At 38.1% G+C, this 26,737-nt stretch overlaps 1 protein-coding gene across 1 annotated transcript; it reads left to right on the top strand.

Annotated features, from left to right (window-relative positions):
* Window positions 1-424: 424 nt before the first annotated feature.
* On the top strand, window positions 425-25,661 carry MEIKIN (meiotic kinetochore factor). Its single transcript, XM_032239051.1, has 11 exons — window positions 425-593; window positions 2,440-2,682; window positions 6,765-6,855; window positions 7,160-7,238; window positions 8,054-8,114; window positions 11,852-11,995; window positions 12,456-12,587; window positions 19,314-19,408; window positions 19,839-19,997; window positions 24,721-24,868; window positions 25,615-25,661. Exons 1-11 carry the CDS (start codon window positions 425-427, stop codon window positions 25,659-25,661), a joined length of 1,368 nt encoding a protein of 455 aa, XP_032094942.1.
* The last annotated feature ends 1,076 nt before the right edge of the window (window positions 25,662-26,737 follow it).

The raw sequence follows: 26,737 nt of genomic DNA on the forward strand, positions 1-26,737 counted from the left end.
TCTAAAAACCAAATTTTTTAACAAGATTCTGGCTTTTATCTGCTTCATACATACAATTAGGGAGCCGAGGTGGCGCAGTGGTTAGGGTGCAGTACTGCAGGCCACTTCAGCTGACTGTTATCTGCAGTTCAAATCTCACCGGCTCAAGATTGACTCAGCCTTCCATCCTTCCGAGGTGGGTGAAATGAGGACCCAGACTGTGGGGCGATATGCTGACTCTGTAAACCGCTTAGAGAGGGCTGAAAGCCCTATGAAGCGGCATATAAGTCTAACTGCTATTGCTATTGCTAATTAAAACACAATGAGTCTTGGCAATCCGACAAAGGCATCTTCTTGAGTGACAGGAGGAGTATAAAGGAATACAGAGTCTTCCGTATTTAAAAAGCCAGAAAATTCTATGTTAGGTTGTGCACACACAAGTAAAATGATACTAACGCAACAAGCCAAATTATACGGTAGGAATTGGCGGAAATACACCCTTCAAACTCTAAACGCTCCTCTTAATTCGCAGAACTTAATCCCACTTTGGAAGGATTATGGCATCTGCCACCGAACGCATCTGGAAAGCATCCCATTAACAAGCGAGAAGCACGGTAAAGCAAGCACGTGTAAAGTCAATCAAATATCGGCAGCCTGGCTTTTGATTCGATCGAAGCCATTCTGCGGGTTCTTCTCATTAGACGATCAGCCGCGGCAGATTCACGAGCTGAACAAATGAGGCGAAGGAAGGGAGTGGGTTGAGGACTCCGATAGGATCATTGGATTCGTTCCTGAGCGGTGATTGGGTGAAAGCAGCTGCCTATCAGAATGCCGAGATGTCCTCTTTTTTTCCCCCCCTCCCCTCAGGGAGCGGACCGTCAGTCTGTTATTAAAGGAAGCTAATGAGGCGGGCAGAGAGGCTGACGGCGGGTTGTGGTGTGGGGAAACCGTTTGTGGCCATAGGAGCTCTCGAAGACGAGGTTCTCGTCCTTTTATTGGTATTTTTCAGAGTTATATTTTTGGAATAGCTTTTGCTACCCTTCCCTAAAATCAGGCGGTCGCGTTAACTATAAGGCGGTTTGTTCACCTGCATCACCTGTGTTCACCTCAGTTTGAGCACAATCTTTATAATCGGATCTGGATTTATAACTGCATCCAAGCATCCTTATTTCTCCCACAGCTTTTCATCTGCTGATTCTTGGCTGTTCTGCTTTTCTCCCTATGTTGGCTAGATTTGCACCTCAGTTCTTGAGTCCTTGAAAGTGTCCTCGAAGTAGCATATATTAATGCAAACTCAATTATATATGTTGGGTTACCAGTTTGTATAACAAACAATATTCCTCTAGAAAATACGTTTTGGGGCACTTTCTCTAGGAGGAAAATTGGTATTTGACTTCACTGTAGAAATAATAGATGAGTTAGTTGCTGCAGTACCTGGCAGCACTAGTTGGAGCAGTGGTGAAGTTCAACATGTTTTACTACCGGTTCTATGGGCGTGGCTTGGTGAGCATGGTGGAGGAAGGATACTGCAAAATCTTCATTCCCTCCCCACTCCTGGGAGAAGGATATTTCAAAATCTCTATTGCCTCCCCACTCCTGGGAGAAGGATACTGCAAAATCTCCATTCCCTCCCCACTCCTGGGAGAAGGATATTGCAAAATTTCCATTTTCCTCCCCACTCCTGGAAGAAGGATATTGCAAAATCTCCATTCCCTCCCCACTCCTGGGAGAAGGATATTTCAAAATCTCTATTCCCTCCCCACTTCTGGGAGAAGGATACTGCAAAATCTCCATTCCCTCCCCACTCCTGGGAGAAGGATATTTCAAAATCTCTATTCCCTCCCCACTCCTGGGAGAAGGATACTGCAAAATCTCCATTCCCTCCCCACTCCTGGGAGAAGGATATTTCAAAATCTCTATTTTCCTCCCCACTTCTGGGAGAAGGATACTGCAAAATCTCCATTCCCTCCCCACTCCTGGGAGAAGGATATTGCAAAATTTCCATTTTCCTCCCCACTCCTGGAAGAAGGATATTGCAAAATCTCCATTCCCACCCCACTCTTGGGACAGCCAGAGGTAGCATTTGCAGGTTCTCTGAACTACTCAAAATTTCCCCTACTGGTTCTCCAGAATCTGTCAGAACCTGCTGAATTTCACCTGAGTTGGAGTTAGTTAGAAGGAACAGTGGAAGTCTTCCAGATCATCTCCAAGTCCTAGTCAAATTCTGATTTCACTTTTTAAGGGCACATTAAATTGGATTACTGCTTTATTCTCTGAAATGATATCCTTATGTTCTTTTTGTGTCAAGCTTTGTTGTACCTTGGTTCCTGTTCTCCTGAGCCATCGTGGCTTAGGTAGAGCAAGTATTGACAACCATTATGTCCGAAGATCATTAGGCTTCAGAAAGATGCCTTGGCTTATATTTGACTTAGATCTTGTCTTATTATCTTTTCCTTTTAGACAGCAGCTCTGAAGGAAGAAAAGCAGAAAAAAATAAGATGGATTGGATGAAATTACGTTCATACGCCGGGAAGAGGCAAATGCAAAAGAAAATACGTTGTGCTTCTCCATTGCCTGCTAAAACAGCACCTGTTGCAATGGCTAGAATGAAGAGTAAAGCCAAAACATCTCAGGAGCATCCAAATCTGCTTTCTAAATTTAGCTGTGATCCCCAGGTGAAAAGCACTGTTGGTAAAAAAAAAGGTGAGATCTTCATGAAAATTTAAAAGTGTTTTTATTTAGAGTGATGTTTCAGACTGTATACTCTCTATACTTTTTTGATCAATCATAGAGAGCTTTTAGATGACCGGAAGGCTGAAGAAGATCTGATCTAGGTTGAACATTTCGCTACAATGTAAAGAGAATAGTTGAATGATATTGTTTGTTCCTGTCTCATTTAAATTACTTACGTTTTCTGTGAATTTGATTTTCAATTAATGTATAGAAGAAAATAATACAGCTCTAAGCCTCAAGATTTTTCACAACAAATGGTTTTTTTTGGTCTGTATGAAATAAATGAATTTATTGTTTATAGTTCCTGGACTGTGGTGAACTGAATCCTGCCCAATGTAGATATAAAGTCATTATTAGAGTTATTAGAATCACTTGACATCCTCTCAAAGATCGAAAGATGCAACTTTCAGTTTTAAGGCAAGATATTTTTTAAATGCCACACCCCTCTGGCCTTCCCTGAATTAAGGTCTGAAGTTGAATTGTAGTTGTGTAATCCTGATTTTATAGAGCCCTGGATCTCATAAAAATATACAGGGCAATCATGGTTAGTTCCTTTTAAGGTCTGAAGATTCATATGGAAGAACCAGGTGATTTGGTGAGGCCTCATTTCATCTCTATGCTTCCGTTTCCTGAACAGGAAACATGCACTTTCCAAATAGTTTCCTTCTGCAATCCGAGTCAGGGAGTGTAGGGAGTTGTTTATTGCATAGCTTTAAGAGAAATACTGTACGTTCTAGTTACACCATAGCCTTATGTGTTTTATTAGGAAATTTCTTCCACAATATACTTTGTGACTTGCTTATTGCCATGTGTGCTATAACTACAAGTGGATTATTCTTTGAATTGTGACCTAGGTTTCAGCTGGAAGAGAAACACCCCCCAACTAGTCCTAGACAATTTTTGGAGTAAGAGCACAATAGGATGGAATGTGGCAAAAGTACATTTATCTAGGATTCAAGTGTTTAAAGAACCTTGATTTTTTTTTAAAAAAGGGTTCATATTGGTAAAAACAGTAAAAAAAATCATTTTCTGTAGGCTGATAGTTTTTGGATGAAGAAAACCACTTTGTGCTGGACAGTTTGAGGGAAGATAGTTCCAGGAAGAAGGGAGGTCTACCTGGATTTTCTTAGGCCTGAAATGGGTGTAATATATGCTGCATTTGGTTTATAGCCTGCACTTCCTTATTTTTTCTTGAATACAGATAGTCCTCGACTTACGACCACAGTTGAATCCAAAATTTCTCTTATTGAGACAGTTGAGTTTTGCCTCATTTTGTGACCTTTCTTGCCACAGTTGTGAAGTGAAACCCTGCAGTTCTTAATTTAATAACACGGTTGTTAAGTGAATCAGATTCATTGACTTTACTTGTCAGAAGGTTGCAAAAAGGGACCATATTTATTTAATGTATTTAGGAAATTTATATTGCTGCCTACTCTCACATGGCTGCTCAAGGTGGCTTACAAGGACATAAAAACACAATATAAAAAAATAAGCAAAATAATAAAATAATAACCCCCACCCTCTCATTCCGGCGACAACACACATTCATACTAGCTATTTAATGGGCTCCATCTTGCTCTGGGTTCCCCAGATCGGCTGGTAGAAGCTTCTGAAAGAGTGCTAGAATGGGAATCAGTCTAATCTCCGGAGCCCAGGACACTGCAACTGTCATAAATATGAGCAGGTTGCCAAGGATTTGAATTTTGAACATGTGACCATGGGGAAGCTGCAATGGTCTGAAGTGTGAAAAATGGCAATAAATCACTTTTTTTCAATGCCGTTGTAACTTTGAACAGTCACTAAATAAACTGTTGTAAGTCAAGGACTACATGCATTTCTAAGAAACTTTATGGAGAATATTCTGATTCTGAATTCCAGAAACACTTCAGGAATAAGAAACAATGTCTTTTGGTTCATTTTTAGTTACATGGGTAGATGTTTATTCTGTTAGACTTACATGCTATTCCAGTTATAACTAATTCTAAGTAGTGTAGATACCAATACTTTATAGCAATATAACGAATATAATACAGAGAGTCCTCAACTTACAATCATTTGTTTAATGGCTGTTCAAAGTTACAATAGCACTGAATAAAATGATTTATGATCATTTTTCACATTTACAACGGTTGCAGCATCCCCATGGTCACATGATCAAAATTCAGGTGCTTGCCAACTGGTTCATATTTATGACGGTTGCAGTGTCCTGGACTATTGTCATTTTTTGCAACTTTCTGACAATCAATGGGAAAGTCAGATTCACTTAACAACCATGTTACTAAATTAAGAACCACAGCAATTCACTTAACAACTGGGGCCAGAAAGGTTGTAAAATGGGACAAAACTCACAACTGTCTCGCTTAGCCACAGAAATTTTGGTCTCAGTTGTGGGCCATAAGTCGAGGACTACTTGTAAAATACTCCACTGATTAGCCAATGCAAACATTTCCCTTGCAAATGGGCTCAAAGCTAGCTGAAAAGAGAGTTCTAAATTGCTTTTTGAAAACTTAAAGCTGAAGCCGATTTGATTTCTAATGTTGTTCCAGGTTTGGGTGAATAGGCAGGAAAAAAATGCCTTAAAAAACGGGGGGGGGGGGTGTTCCCAGAATCTAATGGCTCACAGCTGATCCATGCGATCCCCAGGAGCATTTTTTTTTCGAGCGGTTCACAGAACCTGGGACAATCATCCCTACCAGTTTGGCCGAACCGGACCAAACCGGGAGAATTTCACCCCTGATGCTGTGTGTATGTGAGTAAATTGTGTGGGTCTCATAACTGCCCAAGCCACACCATTCTGGACTCGTCAAAGTTTTCAAATGACATCTCCATGTACAGCATATTGCAATAGTTCAAATGAAAAATGACTCAGTGAATGAAAACAAGGCCGCCTAGTTCAGGAAAGGTTGTAACTAATGCATCAGAAGAAGCTGTGTGAAAGCGTTTGGAGCCACAGTGCCATGCGCACTTTCAGAACAGTTGTGACTCCAGGAGGAACACGCAGGCGCACACCAGGCCCAGATAACAATTGTGTTTGGGGGAGCATGATCACATCCAGAAGGTGCAATATCTTTTATTCAAACTATAAAAATATAATAATTTATGGAAGAGAGAGACACTGTTCCTCTTTTTAAACTTAGTGATTGATCCAGGTCTCCTTTTTCAATAGTTTTTGACAATGTTTAACCCAGAATTGGGATGTGGTGCCTCAGTGGCTAAGATGCTGAGCTTGTCGATCAGAAGGTCAGCAGTTAAGTGGTTCGAATCTCTACCGCTGAGTAACAGAGTGAGCTCCCGTTACTTGTCTCAGCTTCTGCCAACCTAGCAGTTCGAAAGCCCATAAAAAATGCAAGTACAAAAATAAGGACCACTTTGGTGGGAAGGTAACAGCGCTCCATGTACCTTCAGTGTTTAATCATGCTGGCCACATGACCACGGAGACGTCTTTGGACAGTGCTGGCTCTTTGGCTTTGAAACAGAGATGAGCACCGCCCCTAGAACCAGAAACGACTAGCACGCATGTGCGGGTGAACCTTTACCTAACCCAGAAATATGATTATGAATAGGCTTCACCAAGTGTATGGTATATGTAGGACATTCTTCCCAATCTGAATAGTAACTCACCTGTTGATTAGTTTGCTACCCTAAAATTGCCTAAACTTGGAAGGATGAAAGCTTTCTGTGTACTGTAGGTGGATTGCTTACAAAGTTAATTAAATTGAGTAACCAGAAGAGGGAGCATTTCTCCTTTTGAAGAGAAAGTAGCTTTAGAGAGTAGGCAAGGTTTTTCAGAAAGGATTTGCCATTGCTTCTTTCCTAGGGTGAGAGAAAGTGATCACCCAGCTAATGTTGCGCCTTAGAGTGTACTATAAGTCTTACAGTGTCTCATCTGCTGGCACTACACCAAACTGGTTCTCTATGCCCCCTTTACATAAAACAGATCGTTTAAGTGAAAGCAAGACTTTTAGATAAGCTTAACAATGAATTTCTTAAAACTATTTTCCTCCTTACTCCTGCTCTTGTGGTAACTTCTACGCTTCCTTCTGTCTTCTTAGGCAAAATGAAAAGCATTGTTACAAAAGCATTACCAAAAATTCAAGAATATTCTGATGTGACTCAGATGGTTTGTCCTTCATCTGAAGAAAGGTATGAAATAATAGGCATTCAGAACTTCTAAAGTTTTTTGTTTTATTTTAATCTTACGAAATGTTTTAGATCACTTTGTGTTAACAGTATAATTCCATGGGGACTAGGGATGATGGGACTGTAATCTATCATGCTAAGGGAATAGTGTTCTTGGACCAGTTTTCGTATCAACAGCATTCTCATTAAATGAATGCTCAGGAGCAAACATAATAGACTTACTGTTTTACTGAAGGAGTTTGTAGATATCTGAAAAGATCTGAAATAGCCTCTGAAAATGTAATTGCCCTCATTTTTTTCTAAATAGGATTGAATTAAATTGCAGTGAATATAGAGTTCCGGAGGTAACCAAGAATATCAATGACATGAAAACAACTCCTTTAAAGGTAGACATAGTATTGTGAAATCACTTCAATTGAATACATTTTACTGGCGTAGAAACATAGATGAGGATAATATCCAGGATGCCATTAAACCACATTCAGCTCTGATTGTAATTTGAAAAAGTTGATCATATCTGGCTCCCATTGTCTTAGATTGGGTTTACACAATACACTGAATCATAAATTAACCAAACTACTCACTTAAGTCATGAAACATTAACCAGGGTTAAAACTAAATTTAGTATATTTTATAAGTTTATTAGGATAGGGAGAAGTGTGCAATGGGAAGTTAAGAATATTTTACACAGCAAGACATTGTCCTGGGAAATTGTGGTGTCCTTTCCAATCTTTTTGATGAGGAGGATGTGATAATCATAATAATGTATTAAATTTATTTGCTGTCTTGACTCCCAGCAACTATGAGCAGTTTACAAATAGTTAAATCATTTAAAACAAGTAACTGTACAAAAATATAGAAGAAAAAAAGATGTCAAATAAAACAACCCCAGATGGGATGATGAGCAGTAGACCGGTGTGTGTATATATGTATGTACGTATGCATGTATGTATTTTATTGTTTTTTTGTTTTGTTTGCTTGCTTGCTTAGTAATGTGACTTTTTTGTGTTCACTGGTGTAATAGTTTGATCATAAGAATGATAGTTCCTGCTTGAGGAAAAAAATGCTATCTCAAAATTACCTCATAGCTTGGGTAGATTAAGGGAAGAAAACGTGTGAAGGATCACTTCTAAGCAACAATTTTTGAGAAATTTTATGATGATATTTGCTATGATATATAGTCTTTCATTGTTGCCCATAGGATTCCTTGCACTTAGCCTCTGCAAGTACACAAAGCCTGAGATACAGTGATGCTACTTCAGGTGAGAGTTCCCATGTATGCTGTGCTATTCTTTTCAGTATAACTTGAAGCTTTGGTTTTGCACATGGGTCTCATAAAGTAACCTTGATATATAACATCCCTGCTCCATGTCAGTTTTTCTCATGAGGATTGATATCGTTTATTATTTGTTCGTTTGTTCAAATGTGTTATAGCCCTCCAACTCCAAAATAAAAAAATCCATAAAAGCTGATAAAACATAAAACACATATAGCCTGGATTAAAACAACCTCAAAGGCAATACAAATCAAACACCTCCAAAATACAAGGATACATTAATTCCAGGCCTGGGACCAAAACCAGATTTTAAAAGCTTTTTGGAACCTGAGTAGGGAGGAAACAGTCCTTACCTCTAGGTTGGGTGGGGGGGGGGGGCAGGCATAAGAAAGGACATGCTTTCTGAGTCCCACAATATGTCAATGTTTAATAAAGAGGACGTGCTGTGCGGGTACATACAGAATAAGTGAAAATTATTGGAGAAAAGCTGTCCCTCATCTATTCAGACTCTATACAATACACATATGATAATTTGGGTTTGTATACTGTATGTGAAGAAGTGATATTAATGGAGGAATCTACAATTGTGCTGCATTTTCTTAGCTAGTTAAGTACTAAATAATTGGGTTTTGAGTTTGTGGTAATGATATCATGTCAGGCAAAATGATTATTAATTTGAAAATTTTAGGTTTTTGAGCTGTGGTCTTCAGACTGATCTATTCCTTTTGTATCTCAAAGACTTGTAAAGACCAGAACTATAAATGGATTTTCAATCCTGCCACCATGGGAAATGGCAGCTTATAGTGAATTGCTCTTTGTAGTAAGCATTAGTTTTGCTTACTTATTTCTTTTGTTAAATCCATGCACTACTTCTCTACAGCAGTTGAATAATTAGAGTAAACACTTGATTTAGCAGACCATTGAAGGAGATGAGTATATATGTGAAACCTAGATGTCCATTAAATCCACAAATGAGCCAAATCTACACAAACAATGCAATTTATATGAATAATCTGGAGTTCTTCCAGATACAACTGATTAGTTTGAGGTAATGTTGGGAGGAAAATTTTATCTATTGAATCCTAAATCTGCTATAGCAGGCTTCTTTAAAAGTTTGCTGGTTTGGAGTATCATTCAAAATAGGTGTTTGCCTGGAAATATGATTGCTTAGAAGTTTTCATGTTCCCAAAATATGATGACCCAGAAAAAAGTGCCCATTTTTTCCTCAGTGAATCTAAAGAGAACTCTGTCATTTAAAGTTATATTATTTGCGAGAAATGTAACTTTACTAAAGATGTGTTAGAAAACATAATATACATAAATAAGAATAAATATTATCTATAATATATAAATTTTTTATAAATACATACTTGATTAATTGCATTACATAGGTATATATAGAATTGTAATTCTTTACATATTCTACATATACCTATCTAATACAATATATATATATATTTGCTTTGTTGTATTTTTTCCAAATTCTTTTGTTGACAATGGTTGTATTTTTATCATAATTATCTTTGAGGGTTTTTCCCCTTTTTTGGTCATTATTTCAAAAGGATTAGAATAAATAAAAATAACATAAGTATACTGTAATATAAATAACAATTTGTCAACCAATTAAAATGTACTTCAGCACACAAGATATTCTTCCTGATTAATACCTTATGTTAGTTTATTTTTGCTTTTTAATTGAAATAAAAAATAGTACATAGTGAAAAAAAGCATACAGTATATACATTTTTGCCAATTCCACCTAAGAATTTCAGTAAATGGTATTCATTACAATCATCCATAGCTAATCAGTGTCAATCAAATTTGTCCTTATGTAACATCATAACTTAGCAGACCATTGAGTGGTTGGAGTTTTATGTTTATCCCAATACCCCAAGTTTTCTGATTGCTTATTAAAGGCAAATCCTTTATTGGTTTGTTATTGTGCATGTCTGTTCATTTAAGAACAAATTCACCACCACTAAATTTGTATACGTTTGTGTATGTATAATTTGGTGTAATGGTTAAGATGGTGGCCTAAAAACCATGAGTTCTAGTTCTGCCTTAAGCATGAAAGCCAGCTGGGTGAATTTGGACCAGTCACATTCTCTCAGCCCAACCCACCTCACAAGGATGTTGTTGTGAGGAAGGAGTATTAAGTATGTTTGCCACCTTAAGTTACGTATAAAAATATACCGTATTTTTCGGAGTATAAGATGCACCTTTTTTCCTCAAAAAAGAGGCTCAAAATCTGAGTGTGTCTTATACATTGAATACAGCGTTTTTTGCCTCCTGAAGCCCCGCCTCTTCACCAAAATGGCCGTGCCTACTCTTATGGAGACTTTCAGAGAGCTCCTGGGGGCTGGGGAGGGCAGAAATGAGCAAAAAACAAGCAGTTTTTTACCCCAGCAGCACTCTATAAGCCTTCATAAGGCTATGCATGCAATTTTGTTTGACAAAAAACTGGCCCTTTTTCATGAAATACGGGCTGGTTTTTGCTCGTTTCCCCCCCCCTCCCCCCGGAGCACTCTGCAAGCTTCCCCAAGGCTATTCATGCCTTTCTTTTAAAACAACGGACTTGTTTTCACGAAAAAATGAGCCATTTTTGGGAGGTTTGCAGAGTGCAAAAACTTTTTTTTTGCTTTTTGAAAGCTCTTTAACTGATTGATGAGAATTTTATTGATCAAGTGCTGTGCCAGCAGAAACAAGTCTTAGGTGCTGCAGATTGTCAGCAATTTCCTTCTCCAGCACATGGATAAATACACCTGTAAACATCTACCTACCTACCTATTCTCTCGCGCTCTCTACCTACCTACTGTATTTCTCTCTATCCCTCTATCTACCTACCTTCCTACCTATTCTCTCTCTCTCTATCCCTACCTATCTACAGTATTTCTTTCTGTATCCCTTTCTATTTCTCTCTATCCCATTACCTACCTATCTAAACTCTCTCTCTCCCTCTCTCTATTATATTTCTCTCTATATCTATCTATCTATCTATCTATCTATCTATCTATCTATCTATCTATCTATCATCTATCATCTATCTATCCATATCTGTCTGTCTGTCTGTCTGTCTGTCTGTCTGTCTGTCTGTCTGTCTGTCTGTCTGTCTGTCTTGTCTGTCTGTCTGTCTGTCTGTCTATCTATCTATCTATCTATCTATCTATCTATCTATCTATCTATCTATCTATTCCTTTATCTACCTACCTAACTACTCTCTCTCCCTACCTACCTACCTACTGTATTTCTCTCTCTTTCTCTCCCTCTTATCTACCTACCTACTTTTTTAAAAAAATTGCCTCCAAAACCTTAGTGCGTCTTATACTCCAGTGCGTCTTATACTTCAAAAAATATGGTAATAACAGGCGGGATAAAAATGTAATTAAGAATAGCTATATATACAAACTCTTTGAGTATATTTGGTATTGTCTTGGTGATAAGAATACAATTAAGTTTGCTTTTTCTCCCTTTGTCGCTAAATACATTTATTTGAGATAGACAGTACCATTTTGTCATGGAAAAGGATTATTGGTTTTATCTTGATCAGTATGTATATGCTTCCCTTTGGATTTGTAACAGCGTGCTCCACAATGGAGAGGTAAGCAATTGATAAAACTTAAATCTTTCTGTATTCTTTCTCTGCTGCTTCCTGCAGAAGCTTTTCTGGGCTTCTGCAAAGTTAAAATTATCTTTTGATAATGTTACATTTTGCTGTAATTCCAGGAATGACATTACCAACAGGAGTTTCAGACTTTTTGCTGGAATGTTTGGATATGGAGACTACTCTGGACTGTAGTTATACCACAACTATTGATTCTACAAGTAGTTATTCATCACCTGAAATATTCAGGGATGAAACTGGTTTAGGTACACATTTTAAAAATTATTTGTGAGAATAAATAATGAAAAGAGATACACGTACCTTTTATGTTTTATATATGCACATGTATCTGTTTTTTCTTTAAATTAGAAGGCAGACCATTAGTACATTATATTTCAATATATTAAGTACAATAAGAGAGGAAAAGAGATTAAATAGTCTTCTGCCCAATCCTTTTTAATTTGCTAATGTGTATGCATATTCCTTAAATCAATTCATGCATTTAGAATCAACCTTATTTTTTTAAATTTTGATTTGGCAATTCCTGATCTAAGTTTCCTAAACCTAGAGATAAATTCGCTCCATTATGCATTAAGCAAACATTTGCTTCAGATTATACTCTCATTATTAACCTATTTGTTAGCTCCCCTGAAATATATGGAAATGTTGTGAAGTCATTATAAAAAGGCATTATTAACATTAGATCTTTCTGAATTTTAATAATAGAACCATTAACTTCAGAAGACACTGTTACTCCTGAAACACACCATGCGTGCAAAAATTCAACTCTCTTGGATACCAGCAAAGCCATCAATGTAGACAAGATGTCGCAACTGCCAAACCTTTCTAAAATACTCGGTAACTTTCAGTATATGATATATAACATTTTACTTAACTTTGCCAGTGAAGTTCTGTAGAAAAACAGAACTATATATTGAGCAGCTGACTTAGGTCTGGGTAGGAATATGATATGGATAAACTTGTGTCAGGAAATAAAAGCAGCTGGGGGAGAAAAGCAATGGACAGAGCAAACTACATCTGCCAGTTTCCAATTATGAAATTATGTCATCATTGAAGGCCAAATATTTCTCAAACTTAATTTGGGGGTAATTCTGCATGTCCCCTGGTCTCATCCATGAAGCAGCATTTCCTGCTGTTCGTTGCAGGAGCCAGCTTAAAGTATATTGCAGTGATGGCTAACCTTTTTGTCGTCACATGCCGAAAGCCCACGACTACAAAATGTCCAAGTGTGGATCATGACCCCCTAGATCAGTGATGTCTAACCTTTTTGTCGTTGCAGGCCAAAAGTGTCTGATGACAAAAAGTGCATCCATAATGCAGTGCATGTGTGACACACCCCTGTGCGCCCCATCCCCCTGTGCTTGCACACATGACCCCTGCACTCCCACCATCCCTTGTACATGCGTGCAAGTGACTCTCCCCCCATGCCCCATTTTGGGCCTAGTAGGCCTCCCTGCAGCTTCTTGAGACCAAAATCAGGCCACGGGGGGCAGGTGCCGCACCCCCTGTGTTCCCCCTGCTACCTGTGCATGTGTGTGCTTCTCCCTCCCACACCGCGCATGTGCGGCAGAGTCCCAAAAATCAGCTGGCTGGCAGGAGGCACGCGTGGATGCATGTTAGAGCTGAGCTGTGGCGACAGCTCCCATGCCATAGGTTCGCCATCATGGGTATATTGGCTTAATGAAATGCTGGTTGTATTTCATTTTTTACCTCAGCAAAATAACAATTATATCTCAATAAGAAGAGGGGAGAGGAAAGAAGTAGGGTGGGAAAACACTTCCTTTGTTGCAATAAGAAAATCTAAGGGCCTTTTGTTGTCAGTTCCCCATTTTATAGAGTAATTCTATGGGCTGGAGAACTGACACAAAGAGATCCATTATCTTCTTCCTCTTCTGCTACTTTTTGTCATGCATTGCACAAGAGATATAGGACGATAAAAGGCTTGTTCTAGTTTTATAGTTCCACCCACAGTCAGTTGAGCTAGAAGAGTCATCTGGGGGACATCTTGTCAATTTCACCTCAAACTGGTGAGTGCTACAAGGGACTGCTGGCAGCAAGTGGCCATGGTATCCAAAGGTATTCCATTGAAAAGGGGAAATGGCATTAGAGTAGGCAAAAAAGGCACCACCTCTGATGTTTACGTGAGATATTTCTCTGTAGGAGGATAGGCAGGGCCAAACAGGTAAAAGCAGCAATCACAATACCCATCCAAATCAGCTGAAGTTCTTGAAATGTTCAACAGTACATTGGTGCCTGACCCATAAATAAGGGGAGCTGCTATATTAGTGTTTTAAAGCACATAAGTAGTCTCCCAAAAGCCTAAGACATAACTTGCAAAACACATTGTGGTTAGGTTTTCTGTAAGAGAAGACATCCTAGCAGACCAAGAGCAGCAGAGGGTCACTCTTAGTAACCAGAGGGCAGGGGCAATGCTCACAACAGTGTGTGAGTCAATTGAAGTAAAAGCATTGCCTCCAAGGAATGAAGTGCCACAGACAGACTGCAAAGCACCAATCCCACTTTTGACATAGACCAAAAAAAGACATAGAGATCACTTTATTGTGGCTCAAAGTCATGTATTCCTTTCTTACATATTTACTTCTTCTTTTTATGAGGATCCCCTTGCCAAGCAACTTTGTATAGCTAACTGAAAATTAAAAATATCAAAATTCAAATTAGAATCCTTAAAAATGTGCTGGACATAAACATATATTATACATCATATGCATGGGTTCATATACCATCCTGCCCCACTGCTTGGGACAATAGCTCAGTCCAAGGACTTCATCAAGGCAGGCAAAGTCAAGTGACAAGTGGTTAATGGAGCACTTTTATACTGGAGCAAGTAAAGTATGGATGGGCACTATGACATAGGCAATTAGAAATACTGTACTATCATGTGTTTATTATATTCAGCGAAATTAAATCTCTTCCAGGTACCCCTTTAGGGATCCAAGGCCAATACGTTGCCAGGTAAGAAGAAAATTTTCTTTAAATTTGATAATTTGTTTTTCTTATATTAGTAGTGTTCACAAAGGTGCTGATGCAAAACAATTTGTAAGAGTAAAGATGCCAACAATGTTATTGGAGTCCAAATGTATTCTCTTAATAAACCAAAACCACAATAAAAAAGTAATTTAAACTGACACTAGGAACAAGTGACTAGTGCTGTCATTATTGTGGGATTCATTTATTTCATAATATAGTACTAAATTAAATATATTAGGCAGTTGAGAAAAATTATCATAATCAGAAATCTTAAAAAGATATGAACTTCTGTAATGCGTATTATTATTTTTATTTGTATGACTAAGATTTAAGTCTCACTTTCCGCAGCTATAAGTTTGAGTTCCAGATGCCAATTTCCATTTATATTTCACTCTACAGTTAGGAAACCAACAAAAGCCTTGGACGTGTTATACTAGACTATTTTACTTAGTCAATGTCTCTTCACATTGAACTCTACAAGTGAGACTAACTATAGTTCTGAAGATCCCCTTTTAGAGATTACATTTTCAACAGAGTATCTTTAAAGGTAAAGGTTTCCCCCATCCAGGTGTTTCTGACTCTACGGGGCAGTGCTCATCTCCATGTCTTCGCCAAGAGAGCTTTGTCTGAAAGCACTGCCGTGGTCATGTACCAGCATGACTATACAGTACATTGAGGTGCATGGAACGCTGTTACCTTCACCAAAATGGTGCCTATTTATCTATTTGCATTTGCATGCTTTTGAAGTGCTAGGTGGGCAGGAGCTGGGGCATATGACAGGAGCTTATTCTATTTCGTAGTGCTAGGTCTCAAACCTGGGCTGTCAGCTTTCCAACCGACAAGCTCAGTGTCCTTAACTGCTGAGGCGTCGCATATCTATGTATTGAGAGACCAAAAGAGGTTCATATTAAAGCAAAATTAACCATATGAATTGTTTTGACTGATTAGCTGATATATAATATGTAATGTCTCTCCTTACCCCAGAGGTCAGATTGGCTCACATCCTTTTTGTAAGAGCCTTAAATGTCTGGTTCGGGCAGATGGCTTGGGGTCCCTAAGGAGGAGTTTCACACTGGAGGTGGTTGACTAATTAAAAGCTAACCCCACTTGCTCTCCCATTGTATCCGACTTGTATGTTTTGTGTTAATGATTTTATTTTGTCATTTGATATCCAATGATTTTAATGGTGGTTTTTAAAATGTTTATTATGCTGTAAGCTGTCCAGAGTGGTTTGAATTGAGTTCGGCAGCAAATAAATGTAATAATTTAAAAAATAAATATTATTGCATACAAGTAGTCCTTAACAAATGAGCCTAAAATTTCTATTGCTAAGCAAGACAGTTAAGGGATTTTTGTCCCATTTTCTGACCTTTTTTTTTTTGCCATACCAGGTAAGTGAATCACTGCAGTTCTTAAATGAATCATGTAGTCATTAAGCAAATCTGGCTTCCCTGTTGATTTTCTTCGTCCGAAGCAAGTTGGGAAGGTTACAAATGGTGATCACATGATCCGGGACAGTGTAACTATCATGAATATATGCCAATTCCCAAGTGTCTAACTTTTGATCATGTGACCATGGGAATGCCATAACAGTCATGTGAAAAACATCCCTAAGTTTCTTGGTGCCATTGTAACTTCAAATTGTTGTAAGTTGAGGACTACTTGTACAGTGCTTTCTGCTTAATTTTTTTCCACATGTAAGCACATTGGGCTACAAGCATACTCCACAGTTCTTGATCTGCAGCCATCCTTTGGTATCCAATTGGTTGTGATTTTTACTGAATGTTGCTTACTCATAGAGCATGTGTTCAGCAAAGCCCATTCTTTGTTCTCTCGCTATCTCAAGAGGATCTTTGGGAATTACTTCTTTGTGGAATTTCCTTGTTTGTGACATGGTCCTTATACGAGATATGAATATACAACATTGAGGCAATGTTGTTGGAAGATATTGATCTTATGAACAATTTTTCTTGTAGATTTCCAATTTCACCAGCATAGATGGCATTTGGTATGACAATGACATTAAATAATCTGATCTTGGTTGCTCTGTTTATGGCAGATGTGGTCCAGACTGAGCACATTTGTTGGAAGAAAGCAGCTGTTTTGCCTGTTTGGCATTTCACATCTGCCTCTGTTCTTCCATCTGTATCCATGATGCTACCAAGAGTAGTTGAATTTTTCCACAAATTTTAAGACCTGTCCTCCTAATGTTATTGGGGTGTTGTCTTGAATACTGGTGACTTGTTTAACTGGAAGAACAAAAATATTTCATCTTAATACATGGAGGTTTTTATTTGCAATGCTAGCTATGGTTTTTTATAATGTTTGAATATATAATATATTAATATCACAGTATTTTGCCAGCAGAAAACAATCCAGGCAGAAACTCCCTTCTGAAGCCACAAATACTTCAGCTGTGGTAGCAGGTAAAAAAAAAGTGTAAGGTACCTAATAGATTTTTTCCCTCTATTACTGAGGTAGGATTATGTCAACAGCCTATTTATAGTGGTTCCTTTAAATACTCCCTAATCATATGTTATAAAACCTTTACTGTAGCTGGTTTGCAATCCTGGCACTGAAAATATCGTAACTAAAATAGTTCCCTTCTCATCCTCTGCATTGCTTTGCTGTCATTCATGGAATTTGTTTACATGCCCTATAATAATTTGGTGTCATATTTTCTCACAAGACTGTTCAGGGATTTAAAAAAATGTATGTCTCTACTTAACTATCAGTAATTTTGGCTTGTTTGGGAGCCTAGAAGTACTACTTACTGCATCTAAAGATGTGAACATTTAAAAACAATTGTAAAAGTATGTTTGAGGTTATAACCCTATGTGAGTACATGTGTGTGTGAGAGAGCGGGGTGGAGGGAAAGAGAGGGAGAGGGAGGGAGGGAACTCAAGGCAGTTAATATATCTAATAAAAAAAGAAAAAGATTGACCAGTTCAAAATCATCCAGCCAGCTTTCCTACCCAACCTAAGGGAGGCCTAGAACTCTGTCTCCTGGCTTCTAGGCCAGTGTCTTAACTGCTATAGCAGTTGCACCTTTTGTGGAATTGCATGGCTGTTTTCTGAAGAACATTTAATAAATTTAATAAAATTTAAAATGAATGTTCATCCCAGATTTTCAGGTATATCTTACTAGAGAGAATATTCAAAGCAGCATTCTATACTGTACTCAGATTTGACTGATCTTTGATCATAATAAGACGAACTGAATACCCAGGTATTCAGTTCATTAATTTGTTGAGAACTCTTTCCATTCTCTTTGACTGGCTGTCTATCTACTTACCTTCTTTCTCCTAGTATTAAAATAAATTAAAAAACACTTGTACATCTTCTGTTGGATCATCTCTGATTTGCATCATCTCAAACCATGCATTTTTCCTTCCCCCTAGCACCTCTTATATTTTGTGTAACCCAGTATTTCATTTTGTCACAAGACATAATCAAATGCCTTTATCCTATGTCAATAAAGCAGTAAAAATATGCATGCATAAATGTGCCTTCATAACCAAGTTCCAGATCATACCAAATAATGTACTTACAATAATGTGCTGAAAGGACACGGTACAGAATATCATGTGGCCAAACACTTCCTCTCACGCTATTAAACACCTGTTTCCATGCCAATCATAGAGGAATCTGAGGAAGAAATGAATGAAGAACAGAGGGTGTGCATTCTATTATAAAACATTCACAAAAAATTAGATCAGGATTGTGCAAAGGCTGGTAAGCAGAATCTTTAGTAAAGAAAAAGAAATCCTTATAAGAGCTATGTTAATTAGATTAAGGCCACCTAACTAACTCAGGGTGGAGGAGAGTTTTTCCTTTCCTCTCATCATTTCTGTGATGGGGAAGGAAAGAATCCTACCAAAATGGTGATCTGGAGAGCATTTTGGAAGAAGGTAGAAAAGGGGGAGGGGGGGAAATCAAGTGAACGAGGGAAGCCTGATTCTTCTCATATACTGGATTGGAAGACAAGTCGATGAGACAGGATTGCTCTGGTAAGGAGTACTGGGCACAGAAAATATAAAAATGAGCGTTCCTACCTCTGCTGGAAGCCAGTGCAGCTTTGTAAGAGATTCCTGTACTGGTTTCAACTCAATGCATGAGGTCCAGCCTTTAAGGCATGTCTTTGCTATACTGCCTCAGTTTCCAAGCCAGTATCAGAAGCACTAAAGCGTGTCTGGAACACTTTGATTGGCTGCTAGTAGGAAAAAGTGGCAACAAGCTGCAAAATCACAGCTATTTCTGGTTGCAGGCTGCACCCCAATTTTTTTTTGGTCACTATGGTAACCGCTGTGAGTACCTGATTCATCTAAAGTAATTGGTACCCTTGGATACATACATCAAGTGCAAAATGCTCATTCCATCTTTGTAGAGAGATTTTGAATAAAGTGGGTAAGCTATATATAGTGTGAAGATATAATTATATGTTCTGAAATTGAGAATAAGTGCATGATGCTGTTGATCGGCCTCTGAGTCACAAACCTATGGCTAGCAAAAACAGGGTTAGGGTTTTTTTGAGATGATTTGAAACATAATGTAGTGTTTTGTTGCATTTTTCAGGGAAACAAGTGTGTAAAATTTTGTCTGCAAATGAAAAAGGACTTAAATCACAGCCTTCTGGGGGTTCATTATTGCTTCCAGAACGAAAAAAGAAGGTAACCATTTTTAATACTCTTTGGCTGTCATGTATAAATTGGGCAAGGCGTGATTACCTTTATTTCTGTGCACAGTTACGTGTGTATTTGACCTGTCTACCACAACCGACTGTTTTTATAAGTCTAAGGAGAATATCTTTACTCGTTACAGTGAATCACAATTGTGAGATTTTCAACTGAAGTGTTAAATTATTCATTGCCAGGCTGTTATAAAAATCACAACAAAACACCCCTTCCAAACAAAGTAGTAACACATCTATATTTATTGATAGAATTGGACATGAATTGGACATGATTCCCACTTGACAATTGTAAGCTAATACTAAAGCACTGCATTCTTCTTTGGAATATCAAGCTGATATGAATGACTGAAAGGGTTACACTGGTCTTGATTTTACGTTGATGCACATTTCCTTTTTTTAAATTTTAGATTGAGGATCAGCAACCCGTCAAAAGGAAATGTAGGAAAAAAATAACATTTGAAAATGTATGTTCTATATCCTCTCCTCATGTACCGTCTTTCTTTGGAAAAAACAGTTCAAAGGAAATGTGTGGGATTGTAGCATCCAAACCATCAGATGCTGACATGGTATGTAACTACTGCCTGTGTCTGAAGGCCATGGGGAAGGTGGAGTGCATGCACAAAAGGAAAAAAGAAGGTATATAAGCCATATTGAACCTGGCAATTAGAAATACTGACATAATGGCAGAAAATCCACAGCTATGAGTTGCATTGACACCTTGTCATTGAGAAGGAGAATGCCTTTATCCATCTATTTCAGGAAAAATATCCAATGGGAAGAGCACCCTTATAATCAGTCGAGGCTTAGTTATTCAACAGTGGATACAGGGGTCAAGGCCCCTTTCACACATTTGTAAATGCAAGCTTGCTCATTTGATTTTCCATGGTTCCTCCGTTTGCACAAATGTAGATACTAAATTCATCTTATCAAAAACTGGCACCCACATGTGGGTAGATGAATCTTGGATTGTTTGATCAAATGATTCCAGCTTCCAGAATAATCACATATTTTTATTGCAGAAATACTCTCTATAGGGCACTTAAATCTATAATAGGTTTCTTACTTTAAATATTTCATTGAGTTTAAAGGCATGGAATGCATAAATAAACATTTTTATTTCTTTGCTACTAAATGAGGTTTTGTTTTTATTGTGTGCTTATTTTACAAACTGTAAACTACCTGGAAATGTTATGTTAAAGTATCTTAATGGCACCAGACATTTTGGCTATAATAACTAATATTTTCATTATATAGGTAACAGTATAAATGTTTGTTTGAAGTGTGCCACTTGATAATGTTTTTAGGAAAAATGGTCTTTTTTTAAAAAATGAGCCAATTCACTCAACTGCAAAAGCATTAATATCCTTTGAACATTGTTACTTCTGGGAACAAGTATCCTTACTTGCTTGGCAGTTTTCGCTTGAAAAATAAACATTGAGGTGAAATGAATATCAACCAGCGTTTCCAATTTAATGACTTTTATCAGAAACTCAAGCAAAAGCGAATAAAGGATTACTTTATGTACATTTTAAATTATCAATAGCTGAGATGCACCTTAAGATTGAAGGTTATATCCAGACATTTTTGTATTTAGCATTTTCCCCGTTCAAAAGAGAAGCATGTAAACTATCTACTTGATAGTTTTCTGATCTTGAGCCATAATGGTGTCTATGAGAAGCCAGTTTTTTATAAGCCAGTATCACAGCATATTTTGACAAAGGGAAGGCTGTTTTGTCTTGTCCAATTCAGATAAACTATAGTTGTAAACTGAAGGTCATGAAATATTTTCCCTGAGAAGCACACCCTCTGATTAACCATAACCCCTTGAATTTTTATTTTGTTTTGGTTACAGCTAGATTTATTATCTGCACATGAAGCCTCAGTCCAGGACAACTGTTTGGCATACAAAGAGTGTCCAAATATGAATTCAGAAGCAATTGTTCCTCTTTCTCCCCAAAGGACCGTTTATCAGATTATATGTTTACTTACTTTTTCTGTGATTCAATATTAAATTAGTATGCAAATATTTATTTATTTATTTGTTTGTTTGTTTGTTTGTTTATTTATTTGGTGTTTAAAGCATCAAGGTAGAATAGAACAGGATTTCTAATGTTTTCAAAGTTCTCTGTCTCTGAAATATGATATATTCTTAGGTCTGTTTTTCTTCTGGTTTTACATTTTAGATGAAGGATATTGATTATGAACCATGAATATTATTTACTTTCCTCCAGGGATGAACTGCTACTGGTTCAGACCAATTCTCCCCAAAAAATGAAAAATGAAACAAGTTTGGGCGAACCGGTTTTTTCGACGATCAGCTGTGACATGCAATTTATATTAGCTAGAAAGCAGGATTTCCTGCTTTCTAGCTAATCTAAATTGCGTGGCACAGCGGATTTCCCCACTCGCTGTTTATTTATTTATTATTTATTTATTTGTTAAATTTCTAGGCCGCCCAATCCCGGAGGACTCCGGGCAGCTTACAAAGAAAGAAAGAAAAAAGAAAAGCAAAATAAAAGAATAATTTAAAAATTCCCAACATGCATACATTTCTAATCAGGGCTGGACCTTTACAATAAGGTCAATAGCCCCAGGCCTGCCAGAACAGCCAGGTTTTAACAGCTTTTCTGAAGGCCATGAGAGTGGGTAAGGTCCGGACCTCTGGGGGTAGCTGGTTCCACAGGGTTGGAGCAGCCACAGAGAAGGCTCTCCTCCGGGGGCCCGCCAGCTGACATTGTCCGGCTGACGGCATCCGAAGGAGGCCCACCCTGTGGGATCTTATCGGCCGTTGGAAGGTGTGTGGCAGTAGGCGGTCTCGCAGATACGCTGGTCCTGAGCCATGTAGGGCTTTAAAGGTGATAACCAACACCTTGAATTGCGTCTGGAGACCAATTGGCAGCCAGTGCAGCTCGCGGAGGACAGGTGTAATATGGGTGTACCTCAGTACACCCAAAATCGCTCGCGCGGCTGCATTCTGGACTAGCTGTAGTCTCCAAACACTTTTCAAGGGTAGCCCCATGTAGAGCTCATTGCAATAATCCAGCCTTGAGGTGACAAGGGCGTGAGTGACCGTTTGAAGTGCCCCTCGGTCCAAATAGGGCCGCAATTGGTGTACCAGGCGAACCTGGGCAAAGGCCCCCCTGGTCACAGCCAACAGATGGTGTTCCAGTGTCAGCTGTGAATCCAGGAGGACCCCCAGATTGTGGGCCCTCTCTGAGGGGTGTAAGTCTTCACCCCCCAGGATCAAGGACGGACTGTCTGAACTGTCCTTCGGGGGTAACATCCATAGCCACTCGGTCTTATCAGGATTGAGCACCAATTTGTTCATCCCCATCCAGATCCTGACAGCTTCCAGGCATCGGCACATCACGGCCGCCACTACACTGAGCTGGCACGGGGCAGATAGATACAATTGCTTATCATCTGCATATTGATAGTACTTTATCCCATGTCGTCGTATGATCTCACCCAGCGGTTTCATGTAGATGTTAAATAGGAGGGGGGACAGGACCGAACCTTGCGGCACCCCACACTTGAGGGTCCTAGGGGTCGACCTCTGTCTCCCGACCAACACCGACTGCGACCTACCAGAGAGGTAAGAGGAGGACCACCGTAAAACGGTGCCTCCCACTCCCACCTCCTCCAGACGTCGCAGAAGGATACCATGGTCGATGGTATCGAAAGCTGCTGAGAGGTCAAGAAGCACCAGGATAGAGGAATGCCCTCTATCCCTGGCCTGCCAGAGATCATCGATCAGTGCGACCAAAGCGGTTTCTGTGCTGTACCCAGGCCTGAAACCAGACTGAAAGGAATCCAGATAATCCACTTCATTCAAGGTCCGTCGGAGTTGAAGCGCCACCACCTTCTCAACAACCTTCCCCAAAAAAGGAAGGTTGGAGACAGGACGGTAGTTTTTCAAGGCGGCTGGATCCAGGGAAGGCTTCTTAAGGAGGGGTCTTACCACCGCATCCTTTAGTGGTTGTGGGAAAGACCCCTCCTGCAAAGAAGCGTTGGAAGCCTGGAACCAGCCGCGTGTCACCTCCCTGCTGATCGAAACCAGCCAGGAGGGGCACGGGTCCAGTAAACAGTTCTACATATCTACATATCTTTCTATCTACATAGAAACAGTTCTACATATCTACATATCTTTCATATCTGTTCTACATATCTTTGCAGGCACTCGGTAGCAGGCTCCACCCACCCGTCCAGACATCATCACGTCCATTTTTGACGCCTCAACTCATGCACTCTCACATTGCTACTGAACCGGTAGCAAAGGTAAGTGGATTTCACCCCTGCTTTCCTCCTTTATTTGGGCTGTCTCTTGTTTTAATATATACACTATAATTTCAAGTGTCACTTTTTTTCTAAAATGTTTTACAAAAACATCTTTAAAATTAATGGCCAACCTTTGCTCCCAACTTGCAGAATCCTTCCCTTCCCAAGGTATATTGGGGAAGGAAACTTTATGTTTTATATTGATTCCATGAAGGAGAGTTTTAAATAGGTTGGTATTGCTCTATGGCTCCTTTCAAACATACCATCAAATTTCAGCATTAGTTTTGTATCATCACAGCAAGTTTCTGGTTTATGTGCTTTCCCTTCCGTTTTTCCTCTGGCATGGGGTCAATCATCATTAAATCCAAACTTGAAGGCTCCATGTTTATTTTAAGTTATAATTGGTTTAAAGCAGTCAGAACCAAATGTTATTTGATTTGGCTTTCTAGCAAACCATCGTTTAAAAGAAATCTGTACCCCCAAACTCTTTCCAGTAATTGGAGGAATTATTATATATACAGTATATATAGGTAGGTAGAAGTTATTGGATACTTGGGAAACTAATATTAACTATACTTAATTTTTACAATTAAATTTAGTTTTGTTCTGATCTGTCCTGGGTTCTTTTTTTGTTCAGGAAATGCAAAATCTGAATACAGCCTTTGCTCTTAGTTTGCCCATTCCTAGTTTAAATTAAGTAGGATATTCATAAGACATAACTCTGTTTAAAAATGAAAGGAAGTGGTTTTGTTCTCATGTCCACTTTAGAAAAAGAGGAGTGTGAGTACAAGAGCCAAAAGATTATACAAGTGAAACTCGAAAAATTAGAATATCGTGCAAAAGTTCATTTATTTCAGTAATGCAACTTAAAAGGTGAAACTAATATATGAAATAGATTCATCACATGCAAAGCAAGATAGTTCAAGCCGTGCTTTGTCATAATTGTGATGATTATACATGCAATGCTTACCCATTTATTTAATGTTCTGAAAAGTACTCCATGTTGTATGAATAATGTTCTTCTATTTCATTCAGTATTTACGGAGCCCACCAGAAATCTGCTCTATTATTCAAGCTTCACCAGGATTTAAACCACTGAAAGTACTCCAACATCCAACAAATAGAAAAGAAGGGTTTCTACCACCAGAGGCAACTGAAGGTAAAAGGAAGAGAAAGAGAATATGATTATGACCTATCTTAAATGGGTAACATGCTTTCAGATTCTATTGCAGAAAATAGTTTGTGGTAGTTTGGGATAAAAACTTCAGAACAAAAACTAGACTTGGAGTGAACCTACAACGCAAATTGCTTGGAAAGTGCATTGAAAAAATGTGAGATTAGCTCCTGAGTTCAGATTATTTCTTGGCTATATTGTAGATCTGCAGAATAATTTGTGGGCAAATCATTTCTAACAGAAATGAAAAACCAATTTAGTCAGTTTTATTTCCACCTTTAAAAGTTACCCTAATTGATTAAGTAATCAGTCTAACATAAATCAGCAAAGGCAAAATTGGTAATGTTGAGCATAAAAGTACATTATTATCTAGAAATAATTATATTAGGAAAAGATATGGAAGATCGTTACTATTGAAGGATGGCAGTTTATATATCTTGTCTGTTACCAAAAAGTATATTAGAGCCGTGGTGGCACACTGGTTAGAATGCAGTACTGTAGGCTATTCCTGCTGACTGCCGGTGTTCGGCAGTTCAATTCTCACCAAGCTCAAGGTTGACTCAGCCTTCCATCCTTCTGAGGTGGGTAAAATGAGGACCCAAATTGTTGGGGGTAAGATGTTGACTCTGTAAACTGCACACTCTGTAAAATTCAACAATGTAATACTGATTTATTTTCTTCAAAAGGTGAAACAGAAATTTTATCCCAGTTCAAAAATATTTATATTTCAGATATTATTACAAGCTCAAAATACTGGACCTGTGGTAATGACAGCTGAATGTTTTAGTTGTTCTCTCACCAAAGCAGGAAGAAACTAAGCAGAGTACCTGCTGGATCCTGCTGCAGTATCTACTATAAACAGCAGGTATAATTAGTAAAATTCACGAGCATTAAATTCTATTGGAATAAATTATATTAATACTCTCTTCATATCTTACATATTCCTATAGTTATATCTAATTTCCAGTATATATCTATGCTATGTTACATGCTTCTGAATTTCATACTTATTGAAGAATATGTAAAACGGTTACCTAGGAAGGAGATTGTTGGATCTGCATATAGAAATGTATTATTTCTGTATTGAAATTTATTTTGGTTTACTTCTTACAGTTTTCTTAAGGATGATATAAAACATTTAGTTGATTGAATCATTAAAAAAAGGAAAAATGTGCAAATGAGAAAATGGAAGGCAGCACATAATTAAAGAAAATATCTGGCTTTTGTACATTTGAAACCTGATGATAGTTTTAAAGAAAATAATGGGGGAAAATATACTTCAGGATACATATATTTTGATAGGTAAAATATTGTTCACTGATTATAAAATGACATAAGGTTAGTGTTCATGTTTTGAATTATATTTTTGAAACTATTTATAAACACATACACGCACACATACATGTCTGTGTGTGTGTGTGAGAGAGAGAGATGTCTCAGAGATATTAACCTAAATTCAGCTAAACTGAAATATTTGAATTTAATCCTATTCAGAATAATTGCTTCTATTTTTCACTTCAACTATACTGAATGTAAATTAAAATGTGAAGCTCTAATACTTTTGTCCTCTGAATATGTAAAAAAAATAAATTATTTTTGTTAGCAGAGTTCTTTTTAACAGTTATTTCTTATCCTCAACGGATTTTAAGACAAAATGTTAATCTTCATTGCTGGATTGAAAGATACTGTTCTGCCAATTACTTTTGATAAAGAAGCTTCTGTGGTGCTGTTCTCCTAACACGTTTATGATGGTTTACTCAGCCCAGTTTTCTGGCCAAACACAACACACTGAATTATAAAATGAAACAAATCAAGTTGAGTTTTCACAATATAATAAGCTAAAATGTATTTTGC

This window comes from Thamnophis elegans, chromosome 2 (genome assembly GCF_009769535.1).
Source record: "Thamnophis elegans isolate rThaEle1 chromosome 2, rThaEle1.pri, whole genome shotgun sequence".
Lineage (NCBI taxonomy): Eukaryota > Metazoa > Chordata > Lepidosauria > Squamata > Colubridae > Thamnophis > Thamnophis elegans.

What these genes read in the sequence shown, in the direction of transcription:
- MEIKIN (XM_032239051.1), top strand. Translation starts at nt 425, where the DNA reads ATGATACTAACGCAACAAGCCAAATTATACGGTAGGAATTGGCGGAAA. An exon ending in ATTAACAAGCGAGAAGCACG is followed by an intron (nt 594 to 2,439) that starts GTAAAGCAAGCA and finishes TTTTCCTTTTAG; the next exon opens with ACAGCAGCTCTGAAGGAAGA. An exon ending in CACTGTTGGTAAAAAAAAAG is followed by an intron (nt 2,683 to 6,764) that starts GTGAGATCTTCA and finishes CTGTCTTCTTAG; the next exon opens with GCAAAATGAAAAGCATTGTT.